Consider the following 24,934-nt stretch of genomic DNA (forward strand, 5'->3'; position numbering starts at 1 on the left):
CTCCCTCTGTCAATGTATGAGTTAATAATGCTGACATCAGCCAAAGACCCTTACTTACCTCTTGACTGCAGAGCTTGCTCGTTAGTTGAATGGTAAGATGTTTGTCTTTGAACCATGAGGTGAACGGTTTGTGTCCAGTCCTTGCCACTCCTTTCAGTTCAATGAGCTAACCTCTTCCCTCTGTCCCTACCTTCTCCTTCCCCCTCTCTTTCCTCTCCACCCTCCTACCCTTCTCACACCTCTCTCCCCACTTCCTCCTTATCCCTGCTCCTGCCTCCCCACTCTCCCTCTTTCTCTCTTTCCCCCTTAGAATGCCATTTGACTTTTTTTTTTACCATGCTTTATACCTCTACAATGGGATGCCTTTTAAGAGGGTGTATCCTTAGTTCAGTTTCTAGTTGGATAGACTACAACTGTGAAAGCACTCAAGATAATACTTACGAGCTTGTTGTGTTGTGAGCATTGCAGCCAGGCCAGTGAGTGTTAGCTTTAATTTCACAGTGTGTAGGGGTTAGGAGTGTTTGTTTGTACAGGCAGTGATCTAATTCTTAAGAGTTTTGTGATCTGATCTCAGTTTGGGAATCTGCTCAATGCATTAGGCAGCTCAGTGCTTGGGACTCTGAGCTAATGGAATTGCTTCCATCTTGAACTGGGTGTATATAATAATTGAGAATAATTATTAAGAAAAAGTGTATAGAGCTGAGAGACTGGGTGAGAGGCAGTGTGGTCTAGTGGTTAGAACTGAGGGACTGGGAGGGAGGGAGTGTGGTCTGGTGGTTAGAGCTGAGGGACTGGGAGGGAGGGAGTGTGGTCTAGTGGTTAGAGCTGAGGGACTGGGAGGGAGGAAGTGTGGTCTAGTGGTTAGAGCTGAGAGACTGGGAGGAGTGTGGTCTAGTGGTTAGAGCTGAGGGACTGGGAGGGAGCGTGGTCTAATGGTTAGAGCTGAGGGACTGGGGGGGAGAGAGTGTGGTCTAATGTGTAGAGCTGAGGTACAATTATTCTTCATGGTAACACACTTTTTTTTATTGAGACCTGTCTGTGAGCTCAGTATATATGTGTCTTGTTCCACCAGCCTTTAGTGAGGAGGAGGTGACCCTGTGGATTACTGGCTTGACCTGGCTGGTAATGGACTCACAGAAGGCTTCTGCACCTTATCAGATCAACAGGTAGGAGCTTCTGCATTAAAAAAAAAAAAACAGTGCATGCACAGGCAGAATGCCCTCCTAACCGCGTAACAGTACATGAAGGGTGAAAACAATTTGGTGAAATAATTTAAATGTATTGGATTATAGACAGTTGCAATCTGAAACCTTGGAGTTTATCATTAGATTGGTGTAACATCAAGGCAGTCATTGTATTTGCCATGTAGAGTGTAACAGACAGACAGACAGACAGACAGACAGACACAATCAGTGCTCTAGGGTCCCCATTTTTAGGACCCTTAACTCCTAGTGGTTGTGAAGAAAATGACAATACTGGAGACAGGATTTCGAAACCGAAAAAGAACGTACAGGGGAAACCACTGCTTTACTGCACTTCCCCAAACACATGCACAGACACACACACACACACACACACGCATAAAGAAACACACACACACACACACACACACACACAGACACACACTCGCTGGCTGTCTCACCTCACCACAGCCCCTGTTCAGATCATTAAAATACTAAAGATAATGCAATCTGCTCCCCCAAAACACAAGTACTGTACTTCAAAAAACAACAAATGACTTGAATTTAGTAAGAAGTTACCTCAGAGGAGTTGGTGAGCCACAAGATATATGTAAAATTCTGTTAGACTCACTTATTTATGCCACCATGTATTATTATTATTAAAATACACCAAAATGTACATCACAGTTTTCTGTTGACTTCAGATGGTTCTGTTGTCGGTTTATATGTCACCAGAAACCCTCAAAGGAATTACAGCCTTATTATGTACAATTGGGTGTACAGTAGTTCCTATATTATCTTTTTATCCAACCAACAGAACTGGCCTTGTGTAGCAAAAATCAGACAAATCAGTCTGTTCCCTGAGCCAATCATTGCTTATTCCTTAAGTCCCAGGAATTAGTCTGGTTGCTGTTTGCTGGACTTCATCCAGGGCATTATTCTATTGGTGCCATGGTGACCAGAACTGAAGACAGTGTCCTAGGAACACTCAAAGGTGCAGTTTGTTTGCAAAAGACACAGTTGGGTGTTATGGAAACTCCTTATATTTTTGTCATGAAACTTGGAAAGGCATGAATGGAATTGGGAAGCACTTGTCTATCTGTCTGTCTGTCTATACATCTGTCACTCTTTCATTTCACATATCTTTAAAGGCCCAGTAATCCACTTGTGATGAAACTTGTTAAGGACATTCTTTATCACACGTTATAACTCGGGAAACGGGGATACTGAGGAGTCACCTTTACGTGCAGTATGGAATAATCTTGGCTTAGGGTGAATCGGTGAGAGAGAACCGTGATGCACAGCATGGAACAGGTTGAGGCTAACGGCTGCTCTTCATGTTCCAGGTGGCTCCGGAAACAGTTTGACTCCATGGACAGGAACCGAGAAGGCAGGTGCGTTGTCAAGGAAACCATCAAACTCCACTGAGGGAGTCAGTGTGCTCTAGAGGTTAGAGCTGAGGGACTAGAAAGAGGTGTGATGTACAGGAGAGAGAGAGAGAGATAGAGAGAGAGAGAAATAATTGATTGTAGGGCTCTCCAATGGCTCTGAATTGCTCTCCAGCTGGTCTTCTAGCCATTGGCACAGCTTTGTTTTGGCAGGAAGAAGCCAAGGCTCAATCACAGCACTCGACACAAACAGGAAGTCTGATAGGAAACGATAGGCGCCGGGGCAGGAAGTGGAGCGGCTAGGACAGGAAATGATGCGGGGGAGTCGGAGAGTAGCTTCCTGTACAGGAGTTGGAAATAGAATCCAGTCACGGAGAGGGCTTTGTTGTCAGTTAAAGGTCACACAACTAATCTCTGAGCGGAGGTTTCTCTTCAGAGTGAGATTCTTGAAGCTCAGTTACCATGTTTACATGCCAGGGGATCAATCCTGCCTTAACTGATTGTTTTGAATCAGAAAACAATTTTTTATTTTATTTATTTATTTATTTATTTGTCGCACTTGTGTTGCTGGATTTTTAGCTTATTAGCTCAAAATCATATCTAGTGAACAAGAACCACGTTGTAAGCACTGATCAGCACACCATGAGAATTATTTTAATGTCATTGCTTTTCCGTTTACACTAAAAAGAAATATAGCAATACATACTTGCCTGGCGGGTGCTTAGTTACAGTTTATCATAACAGCTTTCTACCAAATAAACCAAATTACACCCATCTGTGTATCTATCTTTCTATATATTGTGCAATACCTGTGGTATTAATGGAATGGCTGATTCTGGGCATTAGGAACTATATTTGTCTAAATCGTCCCAGTGGTGTATAAATATCATATAAGGTGCTGTGTTAGATACACTGCATGTATCTCACACAGCACCGCAGACAATATTATAAAACATGTAGTTAATCAGCAATAACTAAGCAGTCTAACTCATTTTAATGTGATGTCATTTCTATCTGATAGAAACTATCTGATGCAAATCTATTCTAATCTATTTAGCCTGCATCAAAGAAGAATTAAGGTGGGACTTGACTGAAGAAGTTATTTAACCAAAGAGCAGCACAGGTGCCAGGACCAGCGGTCACACAGTTGAAAATGAAGTTGAGATACAGTTAGGACAGAGAGAAGGAGGCACTTGTTGTGGTGAGGGGATGGAGTGGGTTACCTAGTCATCAGCTACTAGGAATCGGATGAGCATTGATGGGCTGAATGGCTTCTTCTCATTCGTACATTTTCTTATTGTTATAAGTTTCAGATGGCTGTATCACATCAGTATCAGTCTAAATATGTGAATCTGGAATTTCAGATATTATATTTGTAGCATTAAACGCTGCTGCTGTTTTATGCTGATTGCATCCCTGTGTCTTTTACAGCATCTCAGTGAAGGATTTGAAAGCCATGCTGCCCCAGGCAAACTACAGAGTACCCAACATGAGATTCCTCAGAGACAAACTGTTGGTAAGAACCTGTCTGAGTCTAGGGGTCAGAGCTGAGGGGCTGGGAGAGAGGCAGTGGGGTCTAGTGGTTAGTTGACTGGGAGGGAGGGAGTGTGGTTTAGTGGTTAGAGCTGAGCCTGGGAGAGAGGCAGTTGGGTCTAGTGGTTAGAGCTATGGGACTGGGAGGTAGGCAGTGGGGTCTAGTGGTTAGAGCTGAGAGACTGGAAGGGAGGGAGGCAGTTTGGTCTAGTGGTTAGAGCTCAGGGATATTTAAAAACATTAGAAAGCTGTAAAAAGTATGTTGCATAGTTATATCGTTCTTTATATTCAGAACATTTCAATACTGGACTACAACTGGCTTACTAAACCTTCTTACACTTTTATTGCCCAAAGTGGAAAATAATAGCATGACTGATAAATGTGAGTGTGACAATAATCAAAGTGATATTATTATTGTCCCTGCGAGTGGTGGAGTCAGCACCTGAATTTTGTATTTGATTACACTATGTAACACAATTTTTGTTCCTGGGTAGTAAGTGTTATTTCCTAATTGCTTATGCCTCAAAAGTATAGAAAATGGGTTTTATTCCCCACAAACTTTGCTTTTGTGACCAGGACAGTGATATTTCAAAATATCACTATTTCCAATGGGAAAACGGGCAAATGTGTGTCTTTTCGTTCACATAAAGTCAGAAAAAAACAACATATGAATGCAAATTAACATGTATTTATACTAAAGTAATACAAAAATGACTACAAAAGATTTAGAAGTGAGTAGTTTTTCGAGATTTACGATTATACTGTATTTACATTTTTTTTCTGACTTGTTGTGAACGAAAAGACACACATTTTCCCATTTTCCCATTGGAAATACTGATATTTTGAAATATCACTGTCCTGGTCACAAAAGCAAAGTTTGTGGGGAATAATAGCCATTTTCTATACTTTTGAGGCATAAGCAATTAGGAAATAACACTTACTACCCAGGAACAAAAAAAAAAAAAAAAAAAATTGTTACACAGTGTTATCGTATAGACATTTATCAACAGTAATCGATGCATTGACGTTTTATTTTTCAAAATAAAGAACAAATATTAGATTATAAAAAAAGAAATACAAAGGACTTAGTAACTGAGAATATGCGTGTGTCCACATCAGAGGCCCCTTTGACATTGTAATAATAATAAAAAATACTACTTATATTTTAAAAATTTTATTTGGAATTGGCAATTATTTTTCTGATTTTCTCCCCAATTTGAAATGCCCAATTATTTTTATTTCAACCCGGCCCAGTGCTGTAAAATACTATATTTTAACAGAAGTACTTTCTGTCTGAACTATGGGTTGTTCATTACTGTTAACAATGTATGTCCAAAAGCAACACATTTGAAATAATCTCACAAATCCTGACCAAGTAAAATAAATGTTTTTCCTTAATTTTTAAATCAAAAAAACGTGGCCTACTTCTGATTTGGCTTGTCCAACGCAAATGTAGAGGCCTACAGTGTGTATCCTAGCAACACGCTAATCTACCGTACTAGCACTAAAAGAAGCGCCCTCAGACACTCAAAGTTTCAATGCAAACTGGCAACAGGAGACTTCATACTTGGTTCTAATTTGATGCTTCGATTCACCAGTATGGGCAGATGATCAATAATCGATTAATTGTTGCACCCTGAATCTTCACTGACAGACATTATATTCCAGTGGTATCAATGGGAATAAGTGAATGGCCACATAATAATTATTCATAATTCACACAACATTGTGGGAGGATTGTGGGTACTGGAGGGTACATGGAGGATGGTTGCAAAGGAAACCTGTCTGTGACAGAGAAGCTCTGTGACGCACTGTATGGTTACCAAAGGGCTGTTTAATAATGTCATCATATAAGTAGAATTGAAGACAATGCAAAACAACAGTGTTGCACAAATGATGAATTCACACAACATGTTGTGTACAGTGCCGGGGACAGCGTGAAAATGTACACTAAGATGAGCCTGGAATGGAAAGAGCTGAACCTTTGACATCGTTCTGTGGTGTCAGTCATTCAGGATCCAAGAGCGGCCACCCCCAAAAATATCTTCACAAAGGCTTCTAGTGGAAACGTTTGCCATTGAATTTATGAAGTTTCTTTCAGTGTTTCTAAATTCAGCACTATTGAGTGTCTAATAGTTTTGGATGATAAAATATAATTAAGAATGATCCCTGTAGTTCAGCTGGCATCCTAAACCAATCTGTACTAATTAGTTCCAACTGAATAGCTTGACAAGATATATTTAAAGCAGGGTAAAGCATAGGTAAGCACTGTAAAGCACAGACAGGTATGGTGGAGCATATGGAAGCACTGTAAAGCACAGATAGGTATGGTAAAGCAAACTGTGGTGAATGCATAGTATAACTATGGGGAAAGCATGGGGAAGACTGCAAAAATATTGTGCAAATTATTGTGCAAGTAAAGATTATGACACTCATCTTGTTATCACACTGTTGGGCTGGTCTATTGTCCCCTGAGGAACAGGTGACGGTTGTTTTCATGAAGAGCAGGTAGATTCAGATGTACTTTACTTTATTCCTCAGGGAAATGACAAATAAATGCCCGGACTCTCTGTTCAGTGAGGTCACCCTCTACCTGCCGCTCATGTCACACAGTCACCAATCCAGCTCTACCCCTTGTCCTATTCATCAAACAAAACCAAAAATAAATATCTATTTATGTTCATGGCATAATAGTGTAATATTACAAAGTGTAATAAAGCATAGCAAAAGCATTGTAAAACATAGGTGAGAATTATAAAGCCCAGAGAGGTATGGTAATGCATAAAAAAATAAAGGTAAGCTATGATAAATGCATGCTATGCAGTAACTACGGAACAATTGCAAAAACATTGTGCAGATTTACTGAAGAAAGCTTTTCTAAGGGTTGAGCAGAATTATGGAAAGGATCTGTCTCTGCCTCTCTCTGAACATCAAGGGAAGAGGAGGGGACCAGGAAGAAGGCAGTACTTGAGAATTTGCACTCACAGATACCAGATCATTCCTAATGGCTGGATTTTGTGCCAGCAACGGAGAGGGTTGCAAGAGTTGCATTAAACATCGCCGCGAGAGACGGAGCGAGACGCTGTACAGATCAGCATTTAACCCCTTCCCTAACTAATAATAAGCTGTATGTTTTACACTGTCTTGTATAACATATATAAAAGTAGATATGGAATTTTAGGCTAAGCCTGGTGCATGTTTCTGTGTTGGCCCTCTCTCTTATATAAGAGTGTGGCAGAGCAAAGCTCTGCCCTTTAAATTGGCAGAGATGGGGTTAACTTCCCCCACCTGCCTGGGTTTATTATGTTCAGGTGGCTGGGGTTGATTAGTTGATTAGGTTGATTAACGATCAATCAGCGCCCAGCCACCTGATATAAAAGGAGGCCTCTGCTTCCTCAGCTCCCTCTCCCCAAATGAGAAGCAGAGGCCTCCTTTTATATCAGGTGGCTGGGCGCTGATTGATCGTTAATCAACCTAATCAACTAATCAACCCCAGCCACCTGAACATAATAAACCCAGGCAGGTGGGGGAAGTTAACCCCATCTCTGCCAATTTAAAGGGCAGAGCTTTGCTCTGCCACAAAGAGTGATTTCACTTTGGGTGTGCAAGAGGGCTGCAAAGCACTCTTTACACCTTAAGAGAAAGAATCAATTCATCAGATTATCCAGAATGATTATAAGTCATGTTTTAATTTGAAATTTAGGGTGTTTGGTACAAAATAAGATGATTTTATTACTCTCCTGCTAGCGACTGATGGGTTAATAATACTGACGTCAGTGTAACTGTATTTACCTCTCGACTACAGAGCAAGCTATGTAGTTGAATGGTGAGATGTTCGTCTTTGATCCGCCTCCAGCCCTTGCCACTCCCTTTAATTCAGTGGGCTGCTGGGCATGTAAAAAATCTGAAATATTTCATCAGCGACTCACGTACAGTACAGTCACCAGTCCAGCTCTAACCCCTGTCCTATTCGTCTTCAAACAAAACCAGGAAATATCAATTTACCATTATATTCATGACATACCCCAAACTCGTTCAACAACAAGCAGATGCCTCTCTGCTGGGTGTTTGGTTTAAACATTGATATATGTTTAGTTGTTTGTCTTTGTCAGTCACTTGACATTACTAGAGCTGTGAGCAGATCAAAACACGTCGGGCTGACATCTTGAGTATGTACTGTGGGATTGTGAAACCAATGTTAACGCTTTGTGTTAACGCTTTGACATTTACTTTTTTATTTCGTCTGTTGAGTATCATGGTGTTGACATTAATTTACCTTAATTGATCTTAACAGTGGCTTACGCGCCATTCAAATTTGTAAACCAGCGCACGTACATGCAGATGGCCCTCGTAATCACGTAATAATCGTGCACTTAAATACAATGAAGAGAGTTTATCAGATCGTAGCCACATTAAATCTGCCTGCAGGAGGCTAGGCACTGTTGTTTGTTGTCATTGAAAAGCCCTGTTTGAATGCTTTCAGTGGTGACATAATTCTATATTCTATATATATATATATATATATATATATATATATATATATATATATATATATATATATATATATATAATTTCAATTGGCAGTAACATTGCCAAGGCTGTGCATTTAAAATTATAACTATCAGTATGGCAAAGGAAGCCGACGGCCCTTAAATATAGCATCAGTTTGTACAGAAATGGTAAGAATAAGAAATGGATAGTTTATATAAAAAAAGATGTCCTTAGGTAAGCCTATGAGGTGTTAACATCATAGGTAAGTGTATTTACAGTTCATGTGACATACAGATTGACAAATGTATGGATAGACAGACCCCCTGAATGTGACACTCTTCCAGCTGGTTTTACACACCCAGATTAACAGGTGTCTTAGATAACGTTAGGCAGACCAAGATCAGTGCTAATGGGGATCTGTGAACCCAGCCGTCAGTGATGTAAATCATGTGAATGCCATGTTTCATCACACGTGGATAAGCGGCTCTCCAGATGTATGGAAAGTATGATGTACTAGCTTCTCCAATCCATTCCTTGTATTTTAAGAATGGAAAAACACACCCAATGAAGTTACCAACCCATAATTCAGTAGATCTGGACAAACCTGCACAATACAGAAATGGGAATAATTAAGATTGTATTGATGATTATGCGATGTAGAGAATGAATAAGTGCCTCAAACCCTCTAAGTCTGAGGGTCCATCACCTGGCTTCCCCCCCCCCTTCCAAAGCCTTAGTTTACAAACTTCATATAAACAACTGCTGGGCCTTCTAAGTAGACTTAAGTTGTTTTGTATTAACTTGTGAATTGCAAATGTTATTTTTTCAATTCAGAAAAAAAAAACTTTGAAAATGCAGCCCTCAGTTTCTTATAGTGTCCTCTGTGTCTCCCCTCTCCTCTGAAGTGTCTCGTTCCTTCTCCCCAGGAGGTAGAAGCTCGCTCTGAACTGTCTTTCACACACTTCACTCAGCTCTACAAGAACCTCATGTTCGACGCCCAGAAATCAGTGAGTACGAAGCAGCTCCTGTGTAAAACCAGTTCGCAGATACACATAAGCAGATACGCAAGGATGAGGAGCTTTGATGATAGATCTGTCCCACAGCTGTTTAAATTAAAAAAACAAACAAAAAACATGCATGCTTCCATTAGGGACAGCTCCCCACGCAGGTCGCTAGATCCTGGGGTCTGTAGCCGCATGGTTTCACAGGAGAGCTTCCTCTCACTGTTGGTTTTCATTTCAGATCATTGACCAGCTCGAGCTGTCCTTCCCTCTCAGGTATGATTCTTAGCACTCATTGTTTTCACTCAGCATTGTATTTCAGAGCAGTACCATTGTAGAGCGGGTATTGGAGTCTCGTTTCAGAGCTAATATTGAACTCTGCTTTAGTCACTTGCCTGCCTGTCCCACATTGTCAGCAAAGCAGCAGGATAGCACAGAGCATATTCACTTATAAATATTTCCTACAGTAAAAGCAGCGCAAAATGTAATAAAGCATTGTGAAAGTGTAATAAACCATAGTGAAAGCATTGTAAAACATAGGTAAGAATTATAAAGCCTCAATTCAATGGGCTGAGATACCAAGCTTTTACAATGTACTGGAATGTTCTGGAATCTGCCGTTTTCATTGGCTGAGAGTAGTGTGAATGGAAGCTGTTTTTTTACTGACCTGAACACATGAATGTGGTGCATTGACATCACTGCACTCACTTGTTTCTAATGAAAACAAAACGAACAAACAAGCCTTGTCGCTCTGGTAACGAATTCTTTCTCTTTGTGCTCCCCTGGCAGGAACGTGGATCGTCCGGAGCTCTGTCAGATAACCCTGTACGACTTCCAGAAGTTCCTCCAGTTAGATCAGAAGGTATTTACCAGACAGCGTGTCCCGCTGGCCAGCACCTCCCTGCCACGGCTGCTCAGGTGCCAGCTGTGTTTCTCAAGTAACATTCAGCGCGTTAAGCTTTCCAGAGTGCTAGGATTACTTATTCTTTCAATATCCACCTCAGTGGTGCCTGAAACACTATTTGATTTACTACCAAAGCAGGCAATTGGGTGGCTTCATTTTTTTTTTTCATTACGCCAGTAGCAGGTTTCTGCAGCAGGGAATGGAAAAACTGGCGCTACATTGAATGTGTTACCAGTCTTGACAGTCACCGTATATGTATCTGTCCAGCACTTGTAGGGTACAGATCTCTGTGTCTCTTATGCCCCTGTTGGAAAGCAATGTTGTAAAGTAACAAGAAAGCATGGTTTCCGACCTCTTGTAATGATTCCTCCTCCTCTTCTCCCTCAGGAAGGCTGGGCGAGCGATCTCAACAAGGTGAGAGAGTTCATGTGCAGCTACCAGAAAGAGTCTCAGAGACACACTGAACCCACACTGCAGCTGGATGAGGTGAGTCTCTCTGTTACTGTCACTGTCTCTGTCACTCTGACTCTCGCTCTCCCTCTCGATCTCCCTCTCGCTCTCCCACTCCCTGTCATTATCGTTCTCTCTCTCCCTCTCACTGTCGCTCTCCCTCTCTCTCTCAATCTCCCTCTCCCTCGCCCTCTCACTGTTGCTCTCCCTCTCCCTCTCCCTCTCAACGTCCGTCTCAAAGAAACACACAGACAAAACAGATGTGGACGAACCCAACAAACAAGTACCGTGCTGGCACTTCCAGCGCATCGTAGCAATTGTTTTAGTTTTTAATTCTCTCCTAACTCCACCCGTTCTCCACTAACGAACACACAACCCCGAGTGAGTGCTTCGTGCATCTATATATACAGTTGTGCTGGGATTCAATTACCGATTCATTATTCACTTGAATCCTAGCACGTGCACTAATCTGTGTCCTCCCGTGCTCAAATATCAATACCCACTTAAATATGCACGTGGAGTGAGTTGTGCCATCCTCGTGTCTAAATACAAATTACACTTTATAACACTCGTGCTCATAACCCATATTTATATCCTGTGTATTTTATACATAAACACCAACATTAACACACTATAAACACAAAGGGGCAGGACACTCTGCCACAAACCCATTTCATTTGCTGTGATTTAACTCGGCTTGAATATCACCGCCCTGGCTGCATTTGTTTAGCTGCTGGTCAGAAACAAAGAATAAATTGGAAGCTCTGTAACTGTGTTTGTGTGTGTGTGTGTCTGTATGTGGGTGTGTGTGTGTGTGGGTGTGTGTGTGTGTGTGTGTGTGTGTGTGTGTGTGTGTCTGTATGTGTGTGTGTCTGTGTGTGTGTCTGTGTGTGTGTGTGTGTGTGTGTGTTAATGTTACTGGTGACCCCCCTGCAGTTCCTGACGTTCCTGCTGTCGAAGGAGAATATGATCGTGGAGCGAGGCGGCGGGCAGGTCCGCCCTGAGGAGATGAAGCACCCGCTGTCACAGTACTGGATCAGCTCCTCTCATAACACGTAAGAGAGACAGCTTGAGATTACATTTACAGGGACCTTTAGAAAAGTTTCTCACTGTAAAAGCATAGCAAAGTGTAATAAAGCACAGAGAAAGCATGCTAAAGCATAGGTAAGCATTGTAAGGAGCAGCATATTAATGTTTGTTAATATGATAAAGCATATTAACAAACATGGCAAACCAGGGGAAACTATGGTAAATGCAGAGTATACCCATGGGACAAGCAAGGTGAAAGTGCAGAAATACTATAAAGAATGACCGTAGTAAAGTCTTACAATGGGATGGAGGGGATGTGAAGACTTGAGGACTTGAAGTGGTTGTGCTGAAGAGAATACTTCCAAAAATCTTCAGTTTTGAAAGAAACACGTGATTCAGCAGTTATGTATTTTCATTTTACACGTGATATTTGGTACTAAACTAGGTTAAAGAAATCTGTTATAATTCTATTTCCTGGGTCATTCCTGGGCAATGTCTTTGGGGTCAAGGCATCTTGCAGATGGTTGCTTAATGACAGTGAAAAGGGTGTCTGTGTATACCTTATAAAACATCACCAGAGTACATTTCTCATCCCCATGCTCCCCTTGGTTATACTCTGCATTTACCATGGTGTGCACTTGTTTTGCTTTAGATCTGACTAAACTGGCTATACTTTACCATGCTTTCACTATGTTTTAATAAACTTTTCCTACACTTTCACTTTTGTAAACCTTTAAGGGATAATTAGTTTTCATTTGGTCCAGTAGGAAACAGACTGACTCCCCAGAGCAGTCCAGAGAGTTGTGAATGGAGCATATTTATGTTATTTGTCTCTCTCCTGCAGGTACCTGACTGGTGACCAGTTCTCCAGTGAGTCATCACTGGAAGCCTATGCTCGCTGTCTCCGAATGGGCTGCCGCTGCATCGAGCGTGAGTATGAACCAGTCCAGTGTGGAAACTGGGACTGCTGGGCCACCAGTCTGGCACGGGCACTAGGAGCTGTGTCGCCATAAAAATAGAAACAAAAAAAACAAGCTTTGTATTAAATGGTCAATCGCTAACATGATTTATGGGTACTTCTCTCTGTTTTGCAGTTATAACTGTAAATAAGAATTTGACTAGGTTTCAAGGCTTCCATTAGGATAATTGGTATAATATAAAATTACTTACCAGATGAGTCCCAGGGCTTAAAGGAATGAGATATGAAGACAGTCTGAGTGAATCTATTTAGCCAGAAGAAGAATTAGGGTGGGACTTGAATTAAGTTTTTAAAACCCTCAAAGTAGTTGGCAAACCCTAACCAATACTTTTAGCGTAGCACAGAGAACAGGACCAGAGGACACAGTTGGAAATTAAGAGAGATATTTCTTTACACAGAGAGATGTGAGGGTATGGAATGGGCTACCTAGCCATGTTGTTGATGCTGAATCACTGGGATCCTTTAAGACCTGATTTGACAAAGTCAGCTAGCTACTAGGAATTGGAAGAGCATAGATGGCCTGAATGGCTTCCTCTCATTTGTAAATTTCCTTATGTATTATGTACAGGGCCCTACCAAATTCACGGTACATTTTCGTAAATTTCACGGTCATAACATTTTTAAAATCTACAATTTCACAGTTTCAGCTATTTAAATCTTAAATTTCACGGTGGTGTAACAAAGTATGAACATGTAGTTAAAAACGGCAAAATATAAACATTTAAAACCCTGAACTCTGCGAGTAACAAAGTAGAAACTCTAAAAGAAAACGAAACTGATGATTGTTGCATTTCTGTTATTGTTATTATTTAAAAAAATAACTGTTCTGGTTTTAAACGTCATTGTATACAACAGTGTATTCTGAAATGCTGTTTTTCTTCATTCCCTGTCTCTGCGGTGTAAATACCTGTCTGTATTTAGACACAGCTCTCTCCGCATCCACGGAGTTTGGGATGAGTCTGTAGCTGGACAATATATCCAGAGGCAAAAAAACATAAAAGTGAAAATTACTGACACATTTATTTTATTTTTTCTCCTGCGGTGCTTTTAATGTATTTGTCTGCTCATACTACTCCTTGGTATATATTTGGCTTCCAAATTATTTTACAAGATCCTCTGCAATAATGATTGTAGCACATTTTGATTTATTTTGGACACTCATTTTAAAAGGTAGGCCTAATTTGACACATCTGAAGGTACTACCAGTTGAGATCAGTGAGCCATTCTAAACCCGCTCCGGATGCCCATGTCGACCAATCAGTGAGTAGAGCCCAGTTATTGGTTGTTGTCAAGTGTCAATCGATAAATCCTGTCCATTTCATGATAAACTTTCTTTTTTAAATTGAAACAAACTAACAGTCGCACCAGGAACTAGGGTAAAAGTACACAAAACAGATCAGATTTCACGGTGCAGAATGAATTTCATAGTCTGTGTCATGTTTTTCACAGCCGTGAAATGGGTAGGCCCTTATTATCTAATACCAATCATAAGTGCTGGCTGATGGTAGGTATTGCCCTGTTAACATAAAGAGTTACCACAGTAGCTGAACGTTTTAAACAAAAGGAATGAGAATTCAGTTGAACCTGTGTCCCATAAAGTTAGGTCAAGCAGAGTGATGAGGTGGACAATGCAAACCAAACAGCTGGTAAATATACATAGCTGCAGTACAGCCTCCAACTGACTGGCTCGTGTTCTTTTCCAGTGGATTGCTGGGATGGGCCAGACGACCTGCCCATCATCTACCACGGACACACTCTGACATCCAAAATCAAGTTCCTGGATGTACTGTACACCATCAAAGAGCAGGCCTTTGTTACCTCTGAGTAAGTCTTCATAGCAACAACCAGCAGTCTGGGGTCCAATAGACATGTTTACCGCGATCCACTTGAACAGTAAAGTGGCAGTAGTACTTTTAATTCTACTATAAATACTGTATCTTATGATTGAGTGTTTAAAGTTATAGATCTACACTACTTTATGCTGTTTATTATATCATCTGTGCTTCCCTGTGCTTTCACTATTCTTTACTACAGTTTGCTTTGCTTTTATAGAGTATAGGGGTACAGGGTATAGAGCAGTAGTTTTATTAAGGGGTAAGGTGACAGCATCAGAAAATCAAGGTCTGTCCCTGAAATCATTTTAGTCTGCTTACCTTGCCTCTGTATACCACTAATCTTGGACTAGCTAAAGGTAAAGTAATGCTGTTCAAGATCAGTGCTGATTGGGGATGTGTGAGACCAGATGTGCTGTGAAGTCTTGCATCAGCTTGCATTGCTTATTGGCCCCAGCTTGTTGAAGTCATTAGCTTGTCGTGCTGCTCCCAGGTTTCCTGTCATCCTGTCCATCGAGGACCACTGCAGCGTGGTCCAGCAGAGGAACATGGCCTCGCTCTTCAAGAAGGTCTTTGGAGACATGCTGCTCACCAAGCCAGTGGACATCAATGCAGATGAGCTCCCCACCCCATACCAGCTCCGCAGGAAGATAATCATCAAGGTAACGGGGTAGGGCAAGAGGGCAGGACAGGGCAGTAGGGTGCAGGGCAAGGTAGAAGGCCAGGGCAGGTGGATGCACAGGGGGGTAGGAGAGTGGAAAGGAGGGAAGGTGGAAGGGTCGTTCTGGTGACAGGTCAGAGCAGGAGGATAAGGCAGCAAGGTGAAGGGCAGGGCAGGGTAGCGTAGAGAGGTAAGGCAAGAGGGGAGGGCAGGGCAGGGCAGGATATGATTGGAAGACAGGGCAGGTCAGGAAGGTTTAGTAAGAAGGTAGCTGTATTTTAGTGTTTAGTGGTTCAGACTCGTTTATGAGTGCAGGTTTGAAGGTTTGAAGTGGTTTGAGAAGGCTGTTCAGTGTAGAGTGGGTTGAAGCTATAGTTCAGTGTAGTGGGTTGAGAAGGCTGTAGTTCAATGTAGAGTGGGTTGAGAAGGCTGTAGTTCAGTGTAGTGGGTTGAGAAGGCTATAGTTCAGTACAGAGTGGGTTGAGAAGGCTGTAGTTCAGTGTAGTGGGTTGAGAAGGCTGTAGTTCAGTGTAGTGGGTTGAGAAGGCTATAGTTCAGTATAGAGTGGGTTGAGAAGGCTGTAGTTCAGTGTAGTGGGTTGAGAAGGCTGTAGTTCAGTATAGAGTGGGTTAAGAAGGCTGTAGTTCAGTGTAGAGTGGGTTGAGAAGGCTGTAGTTCAGTGTAGAGTGGGTTGAGAAGGCTGCAGTTCAGTGTACAGTGGGTTGAGAAGGCTGCAGTTCAGTGTACAGTGGGTGTAGAAGGCTGTTTGAAGGTTTGAAGTGTTTTGAGAAGATTCTCTTGTGCTCGCAGCACAAGAAGCTGGTGGAAGGGAACATGTACGAGGAGGTGTCTTCAGCCAGCTACTCTGAGAACGACATCAGCAACTCCATCAAGAACGGAATCCTGTACCTGGAGGACCCCATCGATCATGTGAGTCCCTCTGTCATTTCACCCCTCTGTCATTTCACTCCTCTGTCCTTCCAGCTCTGTCCTTTCACCCCTCTGTCCTTCCATCTCTGTCCTTCCAGCTCTCTGCCATCTCACCCCTCTGTCCTTTCACCTGTCTGTCCTTTCACTCCTCTTTCCTTTCACCCCTCTGTCCTTCCATCTCTGTCCTTTCACCCCTCTGTCCTCCAATCTCTGTCCTTTCACCCCTCTCTCCTTTCATCTCTGTCCTTTCACCCCTCTGTCCTTTCATCTCTGTCCTTTCACCCCTCTGTCCTTTCAGCCCTCTGTCGTTTCATCTCTCTGTTCTTTCACGCCCCTATTTTTCATCTCTCTGTCCTTTCACCCCTCTCTCCTTTCGTCTTTCTGTCCTTTCACTTCTCTGTCCTTTTACTCCTCTGTCCTTATGTAGTTCTGTTTTTGCTGGCTTTCTCTCTGTCTCTCTCCTTCCACTCTCTGTCCTCACTGCCCCTCTCTCCCTCTCTTTCTCCTTACTACTCTTCCTCATTTTTTCCTGACTGCAACCCATACCACCACCCACCCCTTATAAAAGTTTCCCATTGTAAAAGCACAGCAAGGTTGTAATAAATCACAGTGGAATCATAGTGAAACGTACATGTGTGAAGCCTGGAGGGGTATGGTAAAGCATATTAACACATAGTATAACCAGTGCAAATTTACCATGGGAAACTTTTAGAAGAGTCCCTGCAGCAGAAAACAAGATGTTTTTTAATCCTCTGAATTCAGAATGGCTCCACAAATCTGTTACAGCTTTTGGTATTTTTATTTACAAACTGTTTAATAACAGACTTGTATTCTTGTCGATTCAATATCTATTTTGAATTTTTTTTTTTTTTATTGCTGCGTTTATACAAACTGGAAGTTATGCTGACGCCAATAGGACTGCTATCAGGAGCTAGTGGCTGAGTGATGCTGCCTGGCCTGGATGCAATGTTTTTTAAAGCAACACTGTTGCTGGTTGTTATATAAACAGACACTATAAACAGAGTTGCTGTTTATTAGGTCTGCGCAGATACATAGATTTTTCCCTTTTACATATTTTAAGCTGTTAGGTATTCATTTATATAGAATAAAATCACTTTAAAAACCTGTCAATTTCACCCAGACACAAAACAAAGTGTTCCCTCCTTTGCCCTTGTCAACACAATTATTAAGTACTGGCCAATAACAATCTGACAGCGTGATTCACTATAGAATCTGATCAAAGCAACTAAAACCATTCATGTTTTATCTGCTTTTGACAAACAAATATATCTCGTGGTAGAAAATCCAGTCAGAGCTCTTAAATGACACAATGTGAAAGTTCATTGCCATTGATTTGTACTAAATTCTATAGATGAAGTCAAATGAGGGAAAGGCAGCTTTTCTTGTTGTGAAATGAACACGTTTTTAACAGCCTTGTTTCCGTTTAATTTAATACCTACCCACACAAAACATGTTAAAGGGTATTACTCAGAAAAGGGAAGTATCTGCACAGCCCTGCTATTGCCTCTAATGCCTCCCTTCTGTGTGTTTCAGAACTGGAGCCCTCACTACTTTGTGCTGACCAGCAATAAGATCTATTACTCTGAGGAGACGTCATGCTACCAGAGCACGGACGAGGAGGAGGAAGAGGAGCACAAGGAGGTATTCTGTGAACCATCATCCAGAACTATTATAGACTCAATAGTGCCTTGTTTAGAAATATGGTAACACTTTAAAATAATGGCTACACATTATGACTCATGACTGAATAGCACAGGAATAACACCTGCATATCTTACACACGTCCTCTGAGCCTTTCATTTTGAATTCAGCTCTGACATTTAGGTTCACCTTTCCCCTCCATCCGTTCCTAGTGAATTCACTGTTTGTTCTTCACTAATTCTCGCTCACCAGGGGATTGTGAGACCTGTTAATTCATGCATGAATACATGCCTTACATATGAAAACAACACAATGTGTTACAAAGGAACATGGAATGAGTCCTGATAATTAAATCCACATGAATTAACAGGGCTGAATCAGAGTTAATTACCTCAGAACCCAGAGGATATGATATTCAGGTGCTATTCCTGTGGTATTCAATCTGAATTCATTATCAATTTGTGGCCGTTATTTACATTTCCTTACCAGAAATACTAAAAGAAACATAATAAATAAATTCCACTAGAAAGCTTTCTCAAAAGTAGACAAATCTAAATGTAAAACTAAATTGCCAAAATGGTTTAATAGATCAATTAAAAAAACTATTCAGCGAAAAAAGGCACTTTACAGAGCATTAAAAAAGGACCAAAAAGAAAGTACGCAGAAAGAATACACAGAACTGCAAACGCAAGTCAAAAAGGAAGTTAGAAAGGCCAAGAGAGAAATAGAAATGAACATTGCTAAGGTAGCTAAAACCAATTCCAAAATGTTTTTCCAATATTACAACAGCAAGCGAACATTCAAAGAGGAGATTAAATGTTTAAGAGATACAAATGGCAAAATCGTAGATGAAGAAAAAAAAATAGCAAATATATTAAATGATTACTTTTCACAAGTTTTTACAAAGGAAGATACTGACAACATGCCCCACATGTCATCCAGTTCCTATCCAGTTTTAAATAACTTTAGCATAACTGAGGCAGAAGTGTTAAAGGGACTAGGAGCTCTTAAAATAAACAAATCCCCTGGGCTGGATGAGATCCTCCCAGTAGTACTCAAAGAAATGAAAGAAGTAATTTACAAACCGCTAACCAAGATCATGCAGCAGTCTCTTGACACAGGGGTGGTACCGACAGACTGGAAAATTGCAAACGTAATACCGATCCACAAAAAGGGAAACAAAACTGAACCAGGCAACTACAGACCAGTAAGCCTGACTTCTATTATATGCAAACTTGTAGAAACTATAATAAGATCCAAAATGGAAAATTACCTATATGGTAACAGTGTCCTGGGAGACAGTCAACATGGTTTTAGGAAAGGGAGATCGTGTCTAACTAACTTGCTTGATTTTTTTGAGGATGCAACATCGATAATGGATAATTGCAAAGCATATGACATGGTTTATTTAGATTTCCAGAAAGCTTTTGACAAAGTCCCGCACAAAAGATTAATTCTCAAACTGAACGCAGTTGGGATTCAAGGAAACACATGTACATGGATTAGGGAGTGGTTAACATGTAGAAAACAGAAAGTACTGATTAGAGGAAAAACCTCAGAATGGAGTGTGGTAACCAGTGGAGTACCACAGGGATCAGTATTAGGTCCTCTGCTATTCCTAATCTACATTAATGATTTAGATTCTTGTATAGTAAGCAAACTTGTTAAATTTGCAGACGACACAAAAGTAGGAGGAGTGGCAAACACTGCTGCAGCAGCAAAGGTCATTCAAAATGATCTAGACAAGATTCAGAACTGGGCAGACACATGGCAAATGACATTTAATAGAGAAAAGTGTAAGGTACTGCACGCAGGAAATAAAAATGTACATTATAAATATCATATGGGAGATACTGAAATTGGAGAAGGAATCTATGAAAAAGACCTAGGAGTTTTTGTTGACTCAGAAATGTCTTCATCTAGACAATGTGGGGAAGCTATAAAAAAGGCTAACAAGATGCTCGGATACATTGTGAAAAGTGTTGAATTTAAATCAAGGGAAGTAATGTTAAAACTGTACAATGCACTAATAAGACCTCATCTTGAATATTGTGTGCAGTTCTGGTCACCTCGCTATAAAAAACATATTGCTGCTCTAGAAAGAGTGCAAAGAAGAGCGACCAGAATTATTCCGGGCTTAAAAGGCATGTCATATGCAGACAGGCTAAAAGAATTAAATCTGTTCAGTATTGAACAAAGAAGACTACGTGGCGACCTAATTCAAGCATTCAAAATTCTAAAAGGTATTGACAGTGTCGACCCAAGGGACTTTTTCAGCCTGAAAAAAGAAACAATGACCAGGAGTCACAAATGGAGATTAGACAAAGGGGCATTCAGAACAGAAAATAGGAGGCACTTTTTTACACAGAGAATTGTGAGGGTCTGGAATCAACTCCCCAGTAATGTTGTTGAAGCTGACACCCTGGGATCCTTCAAGAAGCTGCTTGATGAGATTCTGGGATCAATAAGCTACTAACAACCAAATGAGCAAGATGGGCCGAATGGCCTTCTCTCGTTTGTAAACTTTCTTATGTTCTTATGTTCTTATGTTCAATGTCTTTAATGGTGAAATGAGTTTGGATTCACGTTCTTATATCACTAAGTGATGTGTGGATTCCAGCCCTGATTGATAAAGTGTGAAGGATCTCTTAATGGTCCAATGTTTATTCTTTTCCAAAGTTAAAAACCACGACCAATGCTGCACCATTAAAGCACTGTAGTATTGTGAGGGTGTGTTCCCGTTTTACTGTAGAGCTGTAATACTTTATATGCAGTTAACGGAGCATGTGCATTGTGAACTGATGTTAACGGGCCCAATGTCAGGAACATGAACGCTTTCAACACTTTCCCACACTAAAATGGCTGCAAAAAGGACACTGAAAATATTTTCATTAACAGACTGTAAAAGCCTATGATGTACTAAAATGAACACAGTATTTGTTAAAGGTATGCAGATAATGATTTCTTTTCAAAATTACATGTAGATGTGTGGAGACAATGAATGCATACAGTTTTCAGAATGACTATGGTAAATTGTCTGCAATGTACAGTATATCGATAAATCATAATGCTTTTTTTTACATGATATATCATGTATATTTGGTATTAATACATACTCTCCCTATATCCCTGTTTTTTCCCTTTCAATTTAAATGACAACCATTACCGAATGGGAAAGAGCCTCTCTGACCGTCAATCACTGAGCATATATAAAAAAGCTGCCCTATCAGTGCCCTGCTGTGAGGGAGAAGTCCCTCCCACCTCCTGTTGAAGAGGGACGTCCTCACAGTAGCACATCGCCATTTTCTCTCTCATCTCACAGGTCGTAGATAGCTTTTGCTTTCTGGTACCGAATTTGGCTGAATTGTTTGGTTTTGACCAAATAAATTTATTAATCTGCGGTAATATTACACTCTCGAGCGTTGGTAAGAATGCCCTCGCTTTATTCTCATGTCAGTTTTCTGACTAGAGCTGGTTTCGACCTCTCTAAGGGATTGGCGAGCGGCCATTACTCTTTTTACTACACAAGGCCTTGTGTAGTTGATAACCATGTGGAGAGCTGTTGTGATGCTGTAAGTAGACTCCGCGGGCTTGCGGCGTGGTCCTCTATGCCGATTTAATCGGTCACAGCGACCAATAAAAAAAATTTTAAAAAAACAGCTCTGGCCTAGTGCCCCTTTCAAGCCTCTGGCTTTCCTAGCACGGCTGTGCTTGCCCTCGGCGACCACAGCGATTGAATTGGCTGCATACCCCGGCATCGACTGCGGTTTTCCCACCGACTTGCGAGGCTGAGAAAAACAGTGCCCACTCAGCCCCGATTGACAGCACCTGTCTCTGTCCTCAAGCCATGGGAGAATGAGATCGGTGGTCCAAGAGCCTCCGCCGAGGTCGTCCAGGACCCCCCCTACTACAGAGACCAGGGAACTTTCACGCACAACTGGGTCACCCTCCCCTTCCCCACCACCGGCACAGAGGCACAGGCACCTCTCAGGGGAGGCGAGATGGTCACCACCGAGGCGGTACCACTCGAGGGGACGCTCACCAGGGGACAGACGGTCGCCGTGCAGGCACCGCTCCCCTTCCCCAGGGGACAGGAGGTTGCCACGCAGGCACAGCTCCCCTTCCCCACGCAGTCACAGATGATCACCGTCGCAGTCGCCTCGAAGGCACCCAAGCTGGACCTAGCGGCACTTCGTGGAGCTGGCAGAGACTGTAAGGGCTCAGCAGACCATGCTGGAGACCCTATTAAAATCTCAGGGCAGGCTGCCCCCTACCACTGGGCAGCCCCAGCCCTCACAGTTTCATTCCCCATCCCCTCTGGATAGACCCCCTATCCCAGACGAGCTGTCCTTCACGGCGTCCAGGTCGGACGTCTCAGATCCAGCCACCTCCGTCGGGCAGGCCACAGTGGGGAGCTCCTTGCCGCCCTTGCCACACATAGCGCAGAGGGAGGAGTTCCCGGCACTAATGCAGCGTGCAGCTGCAGCCACGGATGTCCCCTGGCCGGCGGAACAGGAGGGAAAGGGAAACTGTTTCCTCCAGCAGAAAGGGCACCCATAGCATGCCCTCCCCTTATGCCAGGACTACCTGGATTTGATGCGCTCCTCCTGGGGCAACCCAGCATCTGTACCCTCAGCCTCCAGAACAGCAAAGTCTTCTGACTGCAGGAGCCCAAGAAGCGGGCCTAGGCACATTCCCCACAATCAGGGACACGGTCACGGTGTTGGTGCAAGGTTCCACCTTCACCAAGGGGGATAAGGACCCAACCTGCCTGTCCAAGTCTTGCAGGATAACGGACTCAATGCAGAAAAATGCATACGCGTTGGAATCGAACACCACGGCCATAGTGGTTGGCAGAGAGGTTGCAGCACAGAGCTACAGAGGCAGACACAGGGAAGCTCCAGGCAGTGGCTAAGGTGATGACTAACCTAATAAGGGAGTTAGGTCAGGCATCAGGGAGATTATTGGCGGCGATGGTGGCCGCTCACCAGCATTTGTTGCTGACACAAGCCAAGGTTGTGGAGACCAAGAAGGTGGCGCTGCTGGATGCCCCCATTAAATTGGAGCAGACTTTTGGGGCGACCACTGATGTGATCCTTGAGAGGTCCTCAAGGCCACGGAGGTCGCCTCAAAGTTTTCGCGCCTTCCGGCTTACAGTCAGCACCCAAGTTAGCATTCACAGCCTGCTGGGGTAAAAGGGTCTGAACACCGCCCTTCACCCCAGAGTAGGCAAGCAGGCAGAGACAGAGGCAGAGCCACTGGCAGGGGACCACTGCAGGCCAGGGGCAGCCTAAGAAAGACCCACCCCCTTCCAAGCCCAAGGGAGACCGCCCCTAAGGGGCCCCGGCTACCACCAAAACCCCCCACAACCAGACTGATCAATGGCAACGACATATGGCAAGGCTGCATCCAGGACCTCTGTGTGCTATCGACAATGAGACATGGATGTGCTGTACAATTCTGCATAGGTCCTCATCCCTTCAAGGGTGTGCTCCTCACCACCGTCGAACTGGCAAGGGCGATACTCCTTCAACAGGAGATCGCCAATCTTCAAAGGAACAATGCTGTATGCTTGGTAAATTCAAGCGATGCCTTCAGCAGCTTCTACTCCAGGTACTTCCTGGTGCCCAAGAGGGACGGCAGTTTCAGACCAACTATGGACCTCAACTTGTTCCTCAAACAGAGGGAGTTCAACATGTTGACAGCACAGCGTATCCTCCAGGCCATCCAACAGGGCGACTGGTTCACATCGATCGACCTGCAAGACGCCTATTTTCATGTTCCGATCCGTCTTGCACACAGAAAATATCTGCGGTTCTCCTTTCAAGGCAACATGTACGAATTCTGCATGCTGCTGTTTGGCCTCTCGCTGGTGCCCTGCACATTTGCAAAGTGCATGGATGCAGCACTGGCTCCACTCAGGCTGCAGGGTATTTGGATCCTAAACTGTCTGGACGATTGGTTAGTTTGTACGCAGTCAAAAGCACGCGCAGAGGCACACACAAAACAGGTCATAGATCATGTGGCGAAGTTAGGGCTCTTAATACATCAACAGAAGAGCAACTTCATACCATCTCAGTCCACAGTGTTTCTGGGGAACAAACTGAACTCTGTGAACATACTTGCCTCACTGTCGGAAGACAAAATTCAGTCATTGGAGACCACACTCTCCCTATTCAGAGAGGACGCTCTCCTACAGGTCAAAGTATATCAAAGGTTGTTGGGGCTGATGGCCGCTGCCTCGAGAATCCTTCCACTAGGGCTGCTGAGAATGCGCCCGCTTCAAGCCTGGGTGAATACGCTCAAGGTGCACCTGGTCCAAGATCGGTACCTGCTGGTGCGAGTGTCCAGACAATGCCGGAAGACACTGGAGTGGTGGCTCTGTCCAGGCAATCTACGCCTCGGGTCTCCCCTCGAATCTCCTCACAGAAGGGAAGTGATCACTACAGACGCCTCCAGCCTGGGCTGTGGAGCAGTCTGGAGCGAGAGAGGAATAAGAGGTCAGTGGAAGGGACATTGGCAGTAAACGCACAATATTCGCAAGAGCTGAAAGCGGTGAACCTGGCGTTATCCCATTTTTGCCAGCAATTAGCGCACAAACATGTACTTGTCCGGACGGACAACACCACAGTGGTAGCCTACATAAACCACCAAGGCGGCCTGCGCTCATCGGGCCTTCAACACTCAGTGCACAGACTCCTGTCCTGGACGCACAGAAACTTGCGTTCCATCAGGGCAGTTCACCTCCCCGGTGTGGACAAAGAGGCAGCAGACCTCCTGTCCAGAAGAGCTCCAGACAGCTCGGAGTAGAGGCTGCATCCTCAAGTGGTGAAACAAATTTGGGTGAGGTTTCGACCTGCACGAGTTGACCTCAGCCGAGTCCACTCATTGTC

The 24,934-nt window shown here is 43.0% G+C and overlaps 1 protein-coding gene across 3 annotated transcripts in view; it reads left to right on the forward strand.

Moving 5' to 3' along the window:
* Positions 1 to 24,934, forward strand: part of LOC121312797 (1-phosphatidylinositol 4,5-bisphosphate phosphodiesterase gamma-1-like) — a 56,750-nt gene that overhangs the window by 10,230 nt on the left and 21,586 nt on the right. The window contains exons 3-15 of one of the 3 annotated variants that reach the window (XM_041244572.1): positions 1,073 to 1,166; positions 2,528 to 2,575; positions 4,001 to 4,085; positions 9,499 to 9,600; positions 9,836 to 9,870; positions 10,384 to 10,456; positions 10,886 to 10,984; positions 11,885 to 12,003; positions 12,822 to 12,907; positions 14,660 to 14,780; positions 15,282 to 15,450; positions 16,260 to 16,379; positions 17,934 to 18,041. In XM_041244572.1, the coding sequence (XP_041100506.1) occupies positions 1,073 to 1,166; positions 2,528 to 2,575; positions 4,001 to 4,085; positions 9,499 to 9,600; positions 9,836 to 9,870; positions 10,384 to 10,456; positions 10,886 to 10,984; positions 11,885 to 12,003; positions 12,822 to 12,907; positions 14,660 to 14,780; positions 15,282 to 15,450; positions 16,260 to 16,379; positions 17,934 to 18,041 (1,259 nt within the window). The remainder of the gene's footprint in view (positions 1 to 1,072; positions 1,167 to 2,527; positions 2,576 to 4,000; positions 4,086 to 9,498; positions 9,601 to 9,835; positions 9,871 to 10,383; positions 10,457 to 10,885; positions 10,985 to 11,884; positions 12,004 to 12,821; positions 12,908 to 14,659; positions 14,781 to 15,281; positions 15,451 to 16,259; positions 16,380 to 17,933; positions 18,042 to 24,934) is intronic. The other 2 variants (XM_041244573.1, XM_041244574.1) reach the window with 2 other exon arrangements.

The sequence above is a fragment of the Polyodon spathula genome, chromosome 3 (genome assembly GCF_017654505.1).
Source record: "Polyodon spathula isolate WHYD16114869_AA chromosome 3, ASM1765450v1, whole genome shotgun sequence".
Taxonomy (NCBI): Eukaryota; Metazoa; Chordata; class Actinopteri; order Acipenseriformes; family Polyodontidae; genus Polyodon; species Polyodon spathula.